At 42.0% G+C, this 16,783-nt stretch overlaps 1 protein-coding gene across 1 annotated transcript; it reads right to left on the bottom strand.

Moving 5' to 3' along the window:
- Positions 1-353: 353 nt before the first annotated feature.
- COQ5 (coenzyme Q5, methyltransferase) lies at positions 354-16,735 on the bottom strand. Its single transcript, XM_082853345.1, has 7 exons — positions 16,527-16,735; positions 12,647-12,796; positions 8,571-8,792; positions 3,839-3,945; positions 1,925-2,013; positions 1,222-1,333; positions 354-1,139 (listed from the first exon to the last, which is right to left on the bottom strand). Exons 1-7 carry the CDS (start codon positions 16,726-16,728, stop codon positions 1,038-1,040), a joined length of 984 nt encoding a protein of 327 aa, XP_082709471.1. The 5' UTR covers positions 16,729-16,735; the 3' UTR covers positions 354-1,037.
- Positions 16,736-16,783: the final 48 nt, after the last annotated feature.

Below are 16,783 nucleotides of genomic sequence, written 5' to 3'. Positions count from 1 at the left end.
GGGCGAGAGGCAGCATATCTGAAGACTTCAAATAGCCTTGAACTAAGGTCTCTGCAATTCAACTGCCAGCCAACTCACAGGTTGATTTCTGCAATTTCTTACCAACCCTCCCCCACCCCCCAAAAAAACCCTTAAGTTTCATCTGCACTGAAAATATTTATGGTCTCATTTTTTTTTTTATGGTCTCATTTTAACATCAAAGAGTGGACTGTATTAAGGAGACAAGAGCTCTGTCCAGCTCTTCTGAGTACTGGAGGGGGTTTGGCTAGACAAATAGTTATCAAACTTTTTTTTTTGGCTATAAGATCCTGACTTCAAACGTATCCTGACAAAGAAGCTCTCTTTGTAAGACGTGAAATCAGGTACATTTATTCCTTCAACAAGGATTTGTCAAGTTTCCTTCATGACAGGCACTGAGGACACAATAGTGGCTTTTGGTAGAAGAGGACTGAATGAATAATGATGAAAGTGTATTTCTTTCACCTCCCTCAAGAAAAAAATGACAAAACCCATGAAAATTGTAAACTCTTTTAGTGTTTCAGGGCACAATTCTAGTTGTGATCCTTAGCCCTCTAATTTGGGCCTTGGCTTTTGGCCCCAGACTTAGTCCTAGGCTGAAAGATGGACTTGGGTACAGCTAGGAAGTTTTCTGGTTCAAATCATCATTGGGTTCTAATGATTCATTATCCCTCTGGAAGGCAGCACTGGCAGAGAAGCCACAGATACACTTCAAAACTGAGTTTCAGTGCTGGTTTTCCTTAACCACATACTACAGAGCCAAGAAAAATTAGTAGGAGTTAAGCAAAAAGTACAGACCAAATACCTCTGGGAGAAGGCCTGAAGCAGCCCCAAAGGAAAGCTGCAATAAAGTGACAGAAGCTTGTTTCTTTCACTCTGAGACTGGTCACATCAGAACATGAGTCCAAGGTGCACAGCCTTAGGAGGAGATGTTGTGCTGGTCTCACTAACCACATTATCCTTCGGCTCCAGCCTTTTGACAGGATGTGACTGGTTCACACTCCAGGATCTTAAAGGAGTTACACTTTGAAGCCAGAATGAATGGCTACAATGCCTGATGTTAGATTTTCATAAGTCACCTTCTGAAAACCTGCATCTTCTATCATCTCCTTGAACTCCTCCTAAAACACAAAGAAGGATACAGCAAAAATCGCCTGGATTTCAACTGTAGGGCCTTTGTTGTAAGCTATAGAAGTTTTTTACCTGAGATGGGAACTGTCGGATACTTTCTACAAGGTATTGATAGGACTTCCAATCTCCTGCAATGACCTCTCCCAGGACAGGAATGACCTGGAAGCTATATACATCATAGAGCCTAAACAAAAAGGCAAAAGATTAAGATTAGAACGTGACCATTAATAAGCAAGAAGGTCTAAGCCTGGGATTATAAACTCAAATGCCTATAAGGGTCAAGGAAGTACTGAAATAAGTGAAGTGGGCCAGGTGCAGAAGCCTAGGGAGTAGTGAGGGTGTGGTGACAGGCACAGTTAGGAAGTACCAGAAAAGTGGAGAAAGGGCAGTTACTACTCAGCCCTGACTATTGCCATGTGGGAATATGGGCTTAACCAGGATTGCCATATATCTGATTTCTCAAGTGAAGCTGGAAATCTAGATTTTTATGTAAAATTTCCTGATTTTAAAATATGGACATCTAAGTCAATTTTTAAAATACCATGAGTCAAACAAAATACATACGTGGGCCCACTTGAGTCTCTGGTTACTGGTTTGAGACCCTTCTGGCCTAGGTGTTGTCATTCAGACCTCAGAGGTGGCACTGTCCCTCAGGGACTCTGGGACACTGAACTATGAGGTTGATGCTTGTAGCTTACTGGCTATTTTCTTTCCACTTTGGGATGGGAAACCCTTGGCTAGATGATGAAAATCAAGCCCTGTTAACAATACCAACCTGGATACGAGCGGATTGTTTACTTGGCTGAACTCCAGACAGAGAAACCGTCCTCCTGGCTTCAGGACCCGATGGGCTTCCTGGAGCGCCTGAGCAAGACAGGAACAACAGAACACACTCGTCAGCAGCCCTCATTCAGCTCTGGGAGGCTGAGGCGGCGTCAGCTTCTATGGGCATTATAAAAGTGATTTCCCACAGATCCCGTGTTCACTCTCAGCTGGGAAGCTGTAACAGCAGAAATAGGCATTCTGCTGCCCGTGACTAGAGAAGGTTACTTGGAGTAATCTAAACTGACTCAGATTGGTACAACGCCCCACAGGCGGCAATTTTTGAATTACTTCTCAAAATCACAATGGATATTCCTTTTTGATCCAGCAATTTTACTTCAAATAATCTATCTTACAGAAATGTTTCTATTGTGGAAACGACATGGGTTATTCATTATGGCACGATTTGAACAGCACCAAGATTAGAAGCATCTTAACCATTAATGAGAGACTGGCTAAATTACGGAATATATACACAAAAGGAATCTATGCAGCTATTAAAAAAAGGAAGAGCCAGTGTTCTTTATGTGCTGACATGCAAAAGTCTGCAGGTATATAGATATATAGATTTTTTTTTTTGCGGTACGCGGATCTCTCACTGCTGTGGCCTCTCCCGCCGCGGAGCACAGGCTCCGGACGCGCAGGCTCAGCGGCCATGGCTCACGGGCCCAGCCACTCCGCGGCATGTGGGATCCTCCCGGACCGGAGCGCGAACCCGTGTCCCCTGCATCGGCAGGCGGGCTCTCAACCACTGTGCCACCAGGGAAGCCCTGCAGGTATATTTTTAAGGGGAAAAAAAGCAATGGGCAAAATGTTTCATATGCTAATATTTGTATAAAAAAAGAAAGAAAATAAATACACTTAATATGCACAAGACATCTTTGCAAAGCTACATTAAGAAATTGGTGACTGCAGGGGGAGGAGGCACTGAATGGCTGGGACACAAGGTGAAGACTTTTACTGATATATTCGTTTGTGCCTTTTGAACTTTGAATCTACTAAAATTTATTATTTTTTTTAATTTAAAAGGAATAATAAACTGGCTACAGACATAGGACAGGTCATAAAAATGAAGCTAAAGTACACCATAAAGGATGTCCCACCCAAAGCAGGCAACTAGGCAACTGGAGTCCACATTACAGAAATGAAATGGGATGCCTTGCTTACCATCTTCAAATGTTTGGACAGAATGTTCAAGCAGAAATAAAGAAGAGCTGCATCAGATTAAGAGCTGAACATTTCCCTTCTTCCTACAGAGGAACCATGAATCTAGCTACCTTCTGCCAAAATAGGGTTTGAGTGCCTTTTTCTCTGTCAGCCTTGGAAATCCCTCTGATCTGCAGTGTCAGAGTCAGGTGGCTTCACAAGCAAGAGGAAGCAGATGAAATGAGAGAGCAAGACTGACAGTCTCAAAAATGTAAATACCGGGATTTCTCTGGTGGTCCAGTGGTTAAGAATCCGCCTTCCAATGCAGGGGACGCGGGTTTGATCCCTGGTTGGGGAACTAAGATCCCACATGCCACAGGGCAACTAAGACCACGCACTCTAGAGCCCGCGTGCCACAACTAGAGAGAAGCCCGCCGCCGCAACTAAGACCTGATGCGGCCAAATAAATAATTTTTTTTTTTTTAAGGATGTAAATACCAACCCAAGCAACAAAGGCTTCTGTGGGGATCTGCTCTGTGGTTTTTTTTCAATTTTGTGGGCAGGAAAATTGGCAATTTAAAGGATTAAGACCTCTAAGCCTGAAACATTCAACTCAGGAGCTGAGCCCAGAGAAGAATCTCTCCCTTTCCTCATTCACCATGGAGCCACTCCAGGAGAACTAATATCCTGAGTCACACAAGCGGATGCAGCCATTCATTACCTGATCAATGTGTGTGACATTCCGGATCCCAAAGGCAATGGTGTAAACATCAAATTTGTCATCATCAAAGGGCAGTTCTTCAGCGTCTCCCACTACCCAAGCAAGTCCTGAAAGAGAAAAGCAGTTCTGGCCTCAGTCTGGACAACTGTCTCCTCTGCACCCAGTGAACTGTCAAACCTGAGGAGGGGGTCATGGGAAACCCTGAATTTTCAGTAGGCCGGACAGAACTGTGGGTACCATGGACACCCTGTTTGCGGCTGGCTTGTGAAGTGGGGGCAGTCCTGTGGCAATTAGACCTTAAACCTGTGGAATCTGACGCTAACTCTGGGTAATTAGTGTCAGAACTGAACTAAATTGTTGGACAGCTGGTTGACATTGGAGAACTGGAGAGCTGCTTGGTGCTGGGCAAACATCACACATGTGGTATCTGAAGTGGTGTCAGAAAATACACACCTGCCTTCTCCAGTGGATTCCTGGCCACCGTCTTCACGGTGTCCTCCAGTCCTGAGAATGTGAAGCTGGCGCCCTTGAAGTTTAGCAGGAAGTCCCCCCAAGGTTCTCAGAGTAGACACTGGTTACTTAGTTATGCCTTACCCTTAAGCAATTTTTATCCAACTAGGTGTTTTGTGTAAAGCACTGTGGTTAAGAGCCCAGGTCCTGGGGTTGCCTGTGTTCTAATTCCAGCTTCCCCATTTATTAGCCATATAATCTTTAATAAACTACTTTGTTTCCTCATCTGTAAAATGGAGTCAATAATAGTACCTACTTCAGACAGTCATTGGAAGTATTCTAAGTACGTAATTTAGTACAATTACATTGGTTCTACTGGAGTCATAGAGAAGCAAAGTGTCTTGACTGCAAGTCTGGTCATGAATTCAGAAAACACCCAAGGGAGCTCCCCATCAGGGTAGCTATGTCCTCTGAGGATCCTGATTTGGCTTTAATATTATTCAACTTGCAGTGAATCAGACATAAAGTATGATATAGGGACTTCCCTGGTGGTGTAGTGGTTAAGAATCCGCCTGCCAATGCAGGGGACAAGGTTCGAGCCCTGGTCTGGGAAGATCCCACATGCCACGGAGCCACTAAGCCTGTGCACCACAACTACTGAGCCTGTGCTCTAGAGCCTGTGAACCACAACTACTGAAGCCTGCGTGCCACAACTACTGAAGCCCGTGCGCCTAGAGCCCGTGTTCCACAACAAGAGAAACAACCGCAATGAGAAGCCCGTGCACAGCAATGAAGAGTAGCCGACGCTCACTGCAACTAGAGAAAGCCCGCGTGCAGCAACAAAGACCCAATGCAGCCATAAATAAATAAATACATTTAAAATAAAATAAAGCACTTGGCTTCCTTAAATAAATAAATAAATAAATAAAATAAAAGCACTGTCACGTTCGGTGTCTCAATGGAACTTAAAAAAAAAAAAGTATGATATAGAAGGAAGGCACTATAGGGGAAGGTAAATGGAAATAACCCTCCTGGAAAGCATGCCAGCAGTATTTAACAAGAGCCTTAGTAATAAGTATATCCTTTGACCCAGCTATTTGAATTTTAGGAGGAGGACATTAATGACATCATCATCAAAGCTACTGCTTACTAAGCCCATGATGGTAGGGTCTGTGTTATCACTTTACATACATTATCTTCTCACATCCTCATACCGACTCTGAGACAGCCGTACTATCATCTTCATGTTTCAGGTGAACAAAATTGAGTATCAGAAAGATTGAAGTACCTTGCCTAAGGTCACACAGACGGATTAGAACTGAGTAAGTTTTATTCCAGAGCCTGTGTTTTTAACAGTTATGGGATAGTACCTCCTACTGTGAGAAGGGTTATTATTTTCTACATTTTATAGATAAGGTAATTGAGATCTAGAGAGCCTGAACACTTGCCCAAATATATTGTCAGTAAAAGGAAAATAATGATGCATGCAAAAATTTACAAATAAGGATGTCACAACATTGTGCTACATGCAAAAACATCAGAAAAAAATGAAAGATCAACTAGTTACATAAATTGGTTATGCAAATCATAAAACATCCATATGAGAGAATATCATAAAAAATGATTTTAAGGAAATTTTTTTTTTTTTTTTTGGCCGCACCATGCAGCTTGTGGGATATTAGTTCCTTGACCATGGATCGAACCTGAGCCCTCAGCAGTTAGAGTGTGGAGTCCTAATCACTGGACCGCCAGGGAATTCCCAGGAGTTTTTAATAACATGGGAAGATCTCATGATACAATGCTGAATTAAATAAAGCAGGATACTAAATTATATACATAAGATGTTCTCAATTTTATAAAAAGAACATGATTAGGAAAAAGCTAGGAAGGAAATATATTGAGGGTCATCTCTGGATGCTGAAACTCTGGTTAATATTTACTTCTTAATACCTTTTCAAATTTTTGATTTCTAATATCCAAAATTTTCCCAAATATATCACTTTTATAAACCATCAAATAATCTTTTTAAGGTTCCTGCCCTCCAAGCTTCCATTTTGGGAGGAAGTGCTACATGTAAGTAAAACACATAATAGTACTACACACAAAAATGCCTTTACACATTAATTTTTTAAACTATTAAATCATTTCTAGGATCTTCCTACTTAGTTTCAAATTTTTTTGCATGATATTTTTTGCAAAGGCATTATTATTGGAGATTGATAAAGCAAGGAGGAAAGATAAAACCATACTATGCAGCATGTAATGATTCCTATGCAGGTGGATTTCTTGGCTGTTAGGAGAGCCTGAAGGGCAAGCTGTGCTATGGAAGAGATGATTCAAGAGGTGGAACATTACCCATCATTTCCATCTTTGTTCTCCAGTCTTCGTGGCTAAGCACCAGAGAGAAGGGAAACACGTTTCTCAGTAGGAGTAAGAACACGGTGCCTTTGTCTAGAAACACTAGTGATTGTCAGCCTTCTGATCAGTGTTGATGGTTAACAAAAGAGCCCTTCATTTGGGGGGCCAAGTGGGCTGCAGTTCGTCTAGGCAGCTCATTCTGCGGGTGGGAGGAGGAGGAGGAAGCAGAATTGAGCTAAAATAACCATAGACACTCATGGTGGGGGTGGGGGAGGGGAGAAGTGCTGACATGGACCCAAGGGACTTGGCTTCCTTTGCTGTGCACCGCTGCCTCTCAAGGGGGCTGCCTGCAGTGCTTGGCCAGCGTGGAAGAGGGCAGTGCAGCGGCTCTGAAGAGCTGGGTAAACATGCTGCAGCTGCCAGATCAGTACTTCTACTGGGGCATAAAACTGGGGGCAAAAGTATTTCAAAATATGAAAACAAACAGAAAACCAAATGCAAAATGTATATCTTTAAGCTAGAGCAGAAACTGTCTATTTGGAGGCTGCAACAGGTTCCTGGAGATACCCAGGCATTCTCCCATTGGCTGTTGAGAGTACCGTGCTAGGGAAATTTGAGGAGTACCATTTACGGGTGATTCTTCAACTGCATCAGTTGGGCCCTCTGAGAAACCCACGATGAAATAGAGGTAGGAGGGCAAAAGGGTTTTTTTCTTTTTTGGGGGCAGGGGGTGAGAGGAGACACCTGGAAAAAATAAAAAGGAGAGGAAGCAAGGCTGTGTGGGAAAAGCCATTAGACCTACAATGGAATATTACTCAGCCATAAAAAGAAACGAAATTGAGTTATTTGCAGTGAGGTGGATGGACCTAGAGTCTGTCACACAGAGTGAAGTAAGTCAGAAAGAGAAAAACAAATGCCATATGCTAACGCATGTATTTGGAATCAAAAAAAAAAAAAGGTACTGATGAACCTAGTGGCAGGACAGGAATAAAGACGCAGACATAGAGAATGGACTTGAGGACACAGCGGGTGAGGGGCGAAGTGAGAGTAGCATTGACATACATATACACAACCAAATGTAAGAGAGATAGCTAGTGGGAAGCAGCAGCATAGCACAGGGAGGTCAGCTCGGTGCTTTGCGATGACCTAGAGGGGTGGGATAGGGAGGGTGGGAGGCAGCCTCAAGAGGGAATATGGGGATGTATGTGTGTATATGGCTGATTCACTTTGTTGTACAATAGAAATTAACACAGTATTGTGAAGCAATTATATTCCAATAAAGATGTATTAAAAAAATAAATAAATAAATCACAACCCCGCCCCGCCCCCCCCCCCCCCGCTCCCCCAGAAAACAAAGCCATTAGACCTGGATGAAGATCTGAGAAAGTCTCAGCTCACCCAGTGGCGGGGGTGGGGTGGAGGTGCTCTGGAGCAAAGACTGCCTGTGAAAAGAGCCCCACGTGGGAAATGTCCAGGCCCCAGGAGCCCCCTGGTTTGAAAGCTGAAGCAGAGCTTAGTTTTGGGAGGGGGATAAAATGGCTCAAGAACAGGGCATGGGGGTCACTGGGGAGCTGCTGGGAATTAAAAGCCAAACTTGTCTCAGTGTCCAAGAGCTGAGATCCAAAGAGTCAGCCCCCATTCTGGATCTGCCATTTAAATTGTGTTAGCTGAAGCAGATACTTAACCTCTTTGGGTTTGGTTTATCTCCCCTGTCACATGTGGCTGATAATCTAACTCCCTGGGTTGCTGAAATAATGTACATAACAGCACACATGCTGGACGCAGCCACACAAATTATCTTCCACTCCTACCTACCTGTAAGTTTTTGAAACCTGGAAAGAAAGCATTTCAGCATTGTACATATTCCATCTTATTTTATAAACATATAAACATCTCCTCTGGGTCCATTTTCTGCAGGACTTACCAGCTTTGTATCCTCGAGCACGGGCTTTCTGTTTTCCAATCTTTAGCATCTCCTTGTTGATGTCACAGACCATGACATGAGAACCGTCCAAAGAATCCTCCTCATTCTGGTACTTTTTGGCAATTTCTTCCCAGGATAAATTTTGTTGGGCCCTTAATTGCCTCTTCTCCTTTCTCTGATGCTGTGCCTGAACATAATTAAGGAACCGGAATGCAATGTCACCTGTGGGAAGCCAACAGGAGGAAAGATCAAACACAAACAAAAACAAAAACCCAGCATTTCTTAAACCCCAAAGGAGCAACAAAGGTACAGGGGTTGAGGAGTGTATGAAAATTGAATTTTGTACTCATCTCAACAGTTACTATTTTTTTAATTTTAATTTTTATTTATTTATTTTATTTATTTTTGGCTGCGTTGGGTTTTCCTGGCTGTGCGCCGGCTTTCTCTAGTTGCGGTGAACGGGGGCTACTCTTCACTGTGGTGCACAGGCTTCTCATTGCGGTGGCTTCTCTTGTTGCAGAGCACGGGCTCTAGGTGTTCAGGCTTCAGTACTTGTGGCTAGTGGGCTCTAGAGCGCAGGCTCAGTAGCTGTGGTGCACGGGCTTAGTTGTTCCACGGCACGTGGGACCTTCGGGGACCAGGGCTTGAACCCATGTCCCCTGCATTGGCAGGCGGATTCTTAACCACTGTGCCACCAGGGAAGCCCAGTAACTTTTTATTTTAACAGTAAATTTCTAACGTCTAAGATTCTTTAAAATCCTGGACTTCCCTGATGGCTCAGTGGTTAAGAATCCGCCTGCCAATGCAGGGGACACGGGTTCAAGCCCTGCTCCAGGATGACTCCACATGCCGCGGAGCAACTAAGCCTGTGCGCCACAGCTACTGAGGCCATGTGGCACAACTACTGAAGCCCATGCTCCACAACAAGAGAAGCCACCGCAGTGAGAAGCCCATGCAACACAACGAAGAGTAGCCCCCACTTGCCACAACTAGAGAAAGCCTGTGCACAGCAATGAAGACCCAAAAATAAATAAATAAATTTATTTTATTAATTAATTTATATTAATTTAATTTAAAATAAATTATTTTATTTTATTTATTAATTTATTTATAAATAAATAAATTAATTTTTTTAAAAAAACCTCAGGCTTCCCTGGTGGCGCAGTGGTTGGGGGTCCGCCTACCGATGCAGGGGACACGGGTTTGTGACCCGGTCCAGGAAGATCCCACATGCTGTGGAGCGGCTGGGCCCGTGAGCCATGGCCACTGAGCCTGTGCATCCAGAGCCTGTGCTCCGCAACGGGAGAGGCCACAGCAGTGAGAGGCCTGCATACCTCAAAAAAAAAAAAACCCTTTAAAAAATTGCATATGTAATGCATGGACACATTCTTACTATAAGACTCAATACCTAAACATGTAGAATAAAACATGAAAGTTGCATTCTCTGTCCACACTCTCCAGACATAACAAGTGTTAAGAGCTTAGTGTGCATCCTTCTAGCCTTTTTCTAATAATTTTTATGACAGTAACATAAAGGTACAGTCACAAGCAACAGTTCCCTGCCACACCACTTCCTACTCCCAGTTCAGTTCCCCACAGACCATCCTTCCCAACTCCTTTAGCTGTTTATTCTGTTGGTTACAGCTACTTCTTTACTCACCCCCATCTCTGCTTGCTTTTATCCTCCCAATATATTTTATCACTTTTCATAATTCCTCACAGATACCTTTGTAACCTAAAGTAATAAACTAATCAATATATTTTTTTAATTTTAATTTTTTTATTGAAGTATAGTTGATTTACAATGTTTCAGGTGTACAGCAAAGTGGTTCAGTTTTACATATATATACATTTTTTTCTTTTTCATATTCTTTTCCATTATAGGTTATTACAAGATATTGAATACAGTTCCCTGTGCTATACAGTAGGTCCTTGTTGTTTATTTTATATATAGTAGTATACATCTGTTAATCCCAATTCCAAATTTATCCCTCCACCCCAGTATTTTATTTCTTATTCCACCAACTACAGACAGTATCTCTTTTGACTCCCTTCAGCGTTCCATCATATATATATTTTTATTCTGTCAAGCCTGATAACATTTTATTTGTTCTATAGCTATGTCTTCTGTGCTTTGTTGATGGTTTGAGTCTAAAAGCTGAAAATCAAGTGTGTACATTATTGTGACCAGGTAAATATTGTTTGGGCAAAGCCAGTGCTTTCCGGGATCACATTTCCCTTTTTACAATGCGGTTTCCTTGTCTTTGTTTTGTTTTTTTCTTACACTGTAAGAAATATATCCTTAAGTTTTTCCATTTTCTCCAACCAATTCGGTATTCTCTAGTCACTTTCCTATATATTTAAATATAATTATATGTACTCATATATAACAACTTAAAAACATAAATGGGGATCACATTATATGCATTGTATACAACTTTTCTTTTTCTTCCCACTTAATATGTCCTTGAGGCCATTCCATTGGTATTTCTAGGCTTTCCTCATTCTTTTAAATAGCTACCTAATATTTTATAGTATTGATGTATCTTAATTTAAAGCCATTTCTTTTTTAAAAAAATATATTTATTTATTTTTTGACTGTGTTGGGTCTTCGTTGCTGTGTGTGGGCTTTTCTCTTTAGTTGTGGCGAACGGGGTCTACTCTTCATTGCGGTGCACAGGCTTCTCATTGCGGTGGCTTCTCTTGTTGCGGAGCATGGGCTCTAGGCTCGTGGGCTTCGCTAGTTGTGGCATGTGGGCTCAGTAGTTGTGGCACGCAGGCTCAGCAGTTGTGGCTTGCAGGTTCTAGAGCGCAGGCTTAGTAGTTGTGGCGCACAGGCTTAGTTGCTCCGCGGCATGTGGGATCTTCCCAGACCAGGGATCGAACCCGTGCCCCCTGCATTGGCAGGCAGATTCTTAACCACTGCACCACCAGGGAAGTCCCTAAAGCCATTTCTTTATTGAGGTAGAAATAGGTTATTTCCAATTTTTCACTATGACTAAAAATTATGCAGTGAGCATATTTGTAGCTCTACTTTTTCAATGTCTTTTTACTTTTACTTTTCAATTGCATTTTCTAAATGGGCAGTTGCCAGCATGTGGTAATGTTACTGGCTGGGGTACATTGGAGATGGAAGCAGCTCTGACTGACCCCCTTCTGTAGCTATCTCTCTGTGCAAGTTTTTGTTTTCAGACTAGATGTCTAGAATTGGAACTGTGGGATCCTAGACTGTAAGCATTTTAGATTTTGATAGATTCTGCTAAACTGTCCTCCACCATACTGCCCTCTGTGCTTCCTTTTGGGTAGAGGGCCACACCAAAAAGGCACACATAAACATGTTTCAAACATGGACATTATTCTACTGTAATTTATTATTATACATTATCCTATTAGTATAGATTATGACATTATTACATTATATTACACATTATGACATTTTTCTCTCCAAATGCCTAGTGTGCACCAAATAACAAAGGACCATGCACAAATAAATGAGCTTTTGATATCTGGTATCATAGTAGATTAGGCAGAAAAGTCTGCCTAGAAAGCTTACATAACATGATAAAAGCTCTCCCCCTTCCCCACACCAAAGAAAGAGGGAAAGTGGGATAAAGGTTAAATAGAAGGTAAAACGGTTGTTTAGATGGGGAAATGCCACTGGAGTTAAAAATTGGTCGTTTTACTTTGTAATCCTCTGAATTTTAGAAAAGTGCCAGGCACAAAGCTGATATTCTGTGCTTTTGACTGACATTCAGTTAAAAAGGAAAGAATAAATCTTTCTGAGAAGTGTACTGATTTTCAATTACTATTTTCAGGCTAATGGTAGGTGAGCTAGCTCATTCCAACAAGAGACACTAATTTTTTTAAACTATTTTATTTTTATTTTTTACTTATTTATTTATTTTGGCCACACTGCGAGGCTGCGGGGTCTCAGTTCCCCGACCAGGGATCTAACCTGTGCCCCCTGCAGCGGAAGTGCAGAGTCTTAACCACTGGACCACCAGGGAAGTCCCAAGAGACACTAATTTTTATAAAAGGAGCTTAGTGGTACCCCAGGATACAGAACTGTATGTTACCTGTGCCTCCAGCAACATCCAGCAGCTGGGTCCCCGGAAACGGGCGCATCTTCCAGAGCAGCAAATCCTTCCAAATACGGTGGATACCAAGACTCATCATATCATTCATCACATCATACTTCTTGGCCACACTTTCAAACACCTGATAGACTTGAGAGAAATACAACATGATTGGACTATTCATAAGATTAACCTGGAAAAGTCCTAAATGAAAGAGGAGAAAGCTTCCCCCCCATGAAATTAACTGTCTGCAAGGTGGAGCCAAGTCATAATGCTTGATGCCCAAATCTTCACCTTAACATTACCCCTTCTAAAAAAGGCTTAAATTACATCATGTAAGAAAGAAGTCAACCTCTTTTATGTTATCTTAGTTAGCTTTACCTAGGGCCATTACCTTGTAATAATGTCATGCACATACTTAAGTACTAAATAGGTTTCTGTTTTTCTTTTTCTTTTTCTTTTTTGCCACACGTCTTGGCTTGCAGGATCTTAGTTCCCTGACCAGGGATAGAACCTGCGCCCTCAGCAGGGAAAGCGCTGTGTCCTAACCACTGGACCGTCAGGGAATTCCCCAGTTTCTGTTTCTTAGAGGAAGGGGCAGGGAGGGGGTTGGAATGTTTCTAATATTATTATAATAAAAGACAACAAAATCCTTTAGGAAGACACGACAAATGGATGGGAAGACCTCAGCTCATCTCTGCCAGCATCACTGAGAAAAACCTCATGTACAATTTGGTGGGCAGATGGATGGCAGGATGTGAATAAGGGCCAAGTCACACTGTAGAGGGTCCTCATGACCCAACATAGGATTAAGGCAGAATGTGGAATCTGGGCTAGCTGAAGAGTTAAGGAATTTATTATCCAATACACTTTAAAGTACAGGCTACATTTAACTTCTTTGCACCTCAATTTCTGCCCATGAGATGAGAATATCAGCGCCAGCCCCCTATCTGCCTGCCGTAAGGCTGAATTAGGTAATGAAGGGGAGACACGTTGAGTTCCTCAGATAAAATGTGCTGCTTAGACCCAAAATATTACTGTCCTCTGCTGAATCAGCAGACTATAGAGCCCCCTCCTTTAACTCAATCTTGAATGTCTATTCTCAACCTTGGGATCCTATAAGCTTGCTCTTCGCTTTTGAACATCTTTTGGGGTACTCAGAGGGACACTAAGGCTCAACCCACTAAGTATAAGCCCTTCTTGCTTTATATGGTTCTAATATACAAGAATTTCAGTTACTGTGGTTTAGTTCAATAATGCCAGTCCTCTAGCAACATCATTCAAATCCAGTGGTATATTAACTGTGACTAATTACATAAAGTACACATTTTGCTAGTAGTTCTTCAGTCCACAAATCATACATAAATAACAGATATGCATCATGATCAGAAGCCAACAATGTCACTTCTCTTACAGTTTGTAGCTGGTTGGTCACTATACATCAGTTATTCAGTTCACATGCAGACAGCAAAGCATGTAGTTGTGTTATCTTCTTATCTCAGCTGTAAATCTCTGGGGCATTTTACAAAACTAGATAACTGAAAGAGGAAATTGGCCAATGGAAATGAAAGTGCAACAAAATAATGAAAAGTGATAAACCCTGGAAGTGAAATTTGAATACATCAGTGGAGTTACAGGAGAAACATGACCATGGGAATGTTGATACTGCTGCCCCTCGAGAGGTTTTAGATATGCAGCCAGAGGAACTTTGGGAAAATGAACTTATGGATGTAAATGAGAATGTGGTTGTGATGAAAATGTTGAAGATGTCGCAGAGGAAATTATGCCAGCAAAAAATTTCACATTAAAGGAATTCTTGGAGATATTTCATGACATTGAAAGTGAAAGGATAAAATGTTAGAAGCTGACTGAACCTTAGAAACACGTCTGGCCGTTTGCTGAGGCATGGAGAAGGTGCTCACTCCCTACTGTAAATTATATGACAAAAAGGATGCAAATACTGTTTAAACTACTCGTGGTAAATTTTTTACAAAGGACTAAAACAACTTAATTCTCAATCTTTCTAATTTTTTGTTAGATTTTAATTTAATTTTAAATTTAAACAATTAAAAATTCTAATTGTATTAATTAAATCTAATTTTAAATGACAGTGTGCTAAATAAATATCAACTTTACTATTTTTTCATTTCCTTATATATTTATAACTGACATTAAGAGAGTTTTTCATGTTTGATAATTTTTAAAGGTTCTGGAACAATCGCAATTTTCCCCATTGATCTTTAAGATCATTGTCATGATTTCAGCTTGCATGGACATTTTTACTGTCCTGCATCATTGTGCAAAGATTGCCTGTACTTCAATCTTGGGTCCCAATCTGGAAGTCATATTTAGCTTAGTGGGTAACTCTTCCCCCCATCATTGTGTGAAATGTTGTTTATACATTGTAAAGCACAATACAGAGGTTAAGCATTATTATTATTTTGGAAGCAACCCATGTGTATTCAAATTCCAGCTATGCCACTTATCAGCAGTTTATTCATCTATACAAACAGGATAAGAGTTCCCACCTCATACGCTTGTATTTATAAGAATTAATGTAAAATATTTTTAAAAGGTTTCAGGGCCTCAATAAAAGTTTGCTATCGTTTTACTTGGCTCCATTTATTTCACTCCACAATCAGTTATCAAGCTCCCAATGTGCATCAGGTGCTGAGGATACAGACGTGAATGAGCCACCATCCTAGCTTTCTGGGGATTCACAGTGAAATAAATGTTAATTTAAATTCAGTATTCAAAGAGTTACAGGGGCTTCCCTGGTGGCGCAGTGGTTGAGAGTCTGCCTGCCAATGCAGGAGACACGGGTTCGTGCCCCGGTCCAGGAAGATCCCACATGCCGCGGAGCGGCTGGGCCCGTGGGCCATGGCCGCTGAGCTTGCGCGTCCAGAGCCTGTGCTCCGCAACGGGAGAGGCCACAACAGTGAGAGGCCCGCGTAGCGCAAAAGACAAAACAAAACAATCAGAGTTACAGTAGAACTATGTATAATATTTAGTTAAGATTCAGGTGAGAGGTAATACAACGTGCTAGTCTATAAGAGGATGGAAATTCAGTTGTAGGCTCTTTCTCTTATTTCCTGGGTGAACATAGGCCAAGTTAAGGAACCTCTCAGAGTCTCACCTTATCCATCTGTAATATGGGCATAATACCTTCCCCATTACAAATGGTACAGTTGGAGTTTTAAAAAAGTTCTTTTCCTTTCCCATGCTTATGGTGAACACAAAAAACTGCTCAAAAATATCTAACATTTACTGAGCAATTATGAAGTGCCTGGCATTATTCAAAATTCTTCAGTGTATGAAGTAATCTAATCTTCACAAGAACTCTATGAAAAAAGTTACTATTATTCCTATCGGGCAAATTTGGAAGCTGAGGCACACAGAAAATAGTTTCCTTCTTTCTTTGTATAAAAGATGGCCTATCCCTTTAGCAAGAGATTAAGAACTTGGGCTCTGTAGTCGGGCCAAACTGGGTTGGAATACTAGTTCCACCACTCACTAGCTATATTAAACTGGGCAAGTTTTTGCTTAACCTTTAAGCCTCAATTTCCTCTTACGTAACATGGGATAGCAATATTCATCATCGGGAAGTTGAAATGAGATTGTAAACAAGGCAGATCTGCACACTGCCTGGCACATCATAAACGCTCAACTGATGGGGTTTTGTGATAATTACTTAAAAAGAGGTAGCGTCTCAGTTTGGCAGGGTTAGGCTGGGGCTACTCCTTGGAGGTCAGGACTGCAGAAGATAAAGAAGATAATGCATCAGAGCCGACAGGACGTTAAATCAACCCTTAATATGGGCGGAAGAAACTAGATCGCAGACGGTCAGATTTCCCCCCCTCCACCTTCTCACCCTTTTCACCTTTGCCCCCCTTCTCCTCTTCCGACACAGTCTCAAACCCGAAGTGCGTTTCGGTTGCCCGCTTCTCTTGGGACAAGGGCCGCGCACCCAGCGGGCCCCTGGGCCAGGAGCTACGAAGCCCGGGAAGCCTGCAGCCCAGCAACACCCGCGACGACCCACGGCAGCAGAAGCTCCATAAAACCCAGCTCCTGGGGGCCGCCATCTTGACAGTCGCGTGACCGCCGCCAGACAGGATGTCGCGTTGCCTCACTAGATGG

The sequence above is a fragment of the Leucopleurus acutus genome, assembly GCF_964270905.1.
Source record: "Leucopleurus acutus genome assembly, chromosome: 13".
Classification (NCBI taxonomy): domain Eukaryota; kingdom Metazoa; phylum Chordata; class Mammalia; order Artiodactyla; family Delphinidae; genus Leucopleurus; species Leucopleurus acutus.
Note: the sequence above shows the minus strand (reverse complement) of the source record. Positions and strands in the feature narration are given on the sequence as shown.

What these genes read in the sequence shown, in the direction of transcription:
- COQ5 (XM_082853345.1), bottom strand. Translation starts at nt 16,728, where the DNA reads ATGGCGGCCCCCAGGAGCTGGGTTTTATGGAGCTTCTGCTGCCGTGGG. An exon ending in GGATGTTGCTGGAGGCACAG is followed by an intron (nt 8,793 to 12,646) that starts GTAACATACAGT and finishes GGCTTCCCACAG; the next exon opens with GTGACATTGCATTCCGGTTC. An exon ending in TCCGACAGTTCCCATCTCAG is followed by an intron (nt 1,140 to 1,221) that starts GTAAAAAACTTC and finishes TTTGTGTTTTAG; the next exon opens with GAGGAGTTCAAGGAGATGAT.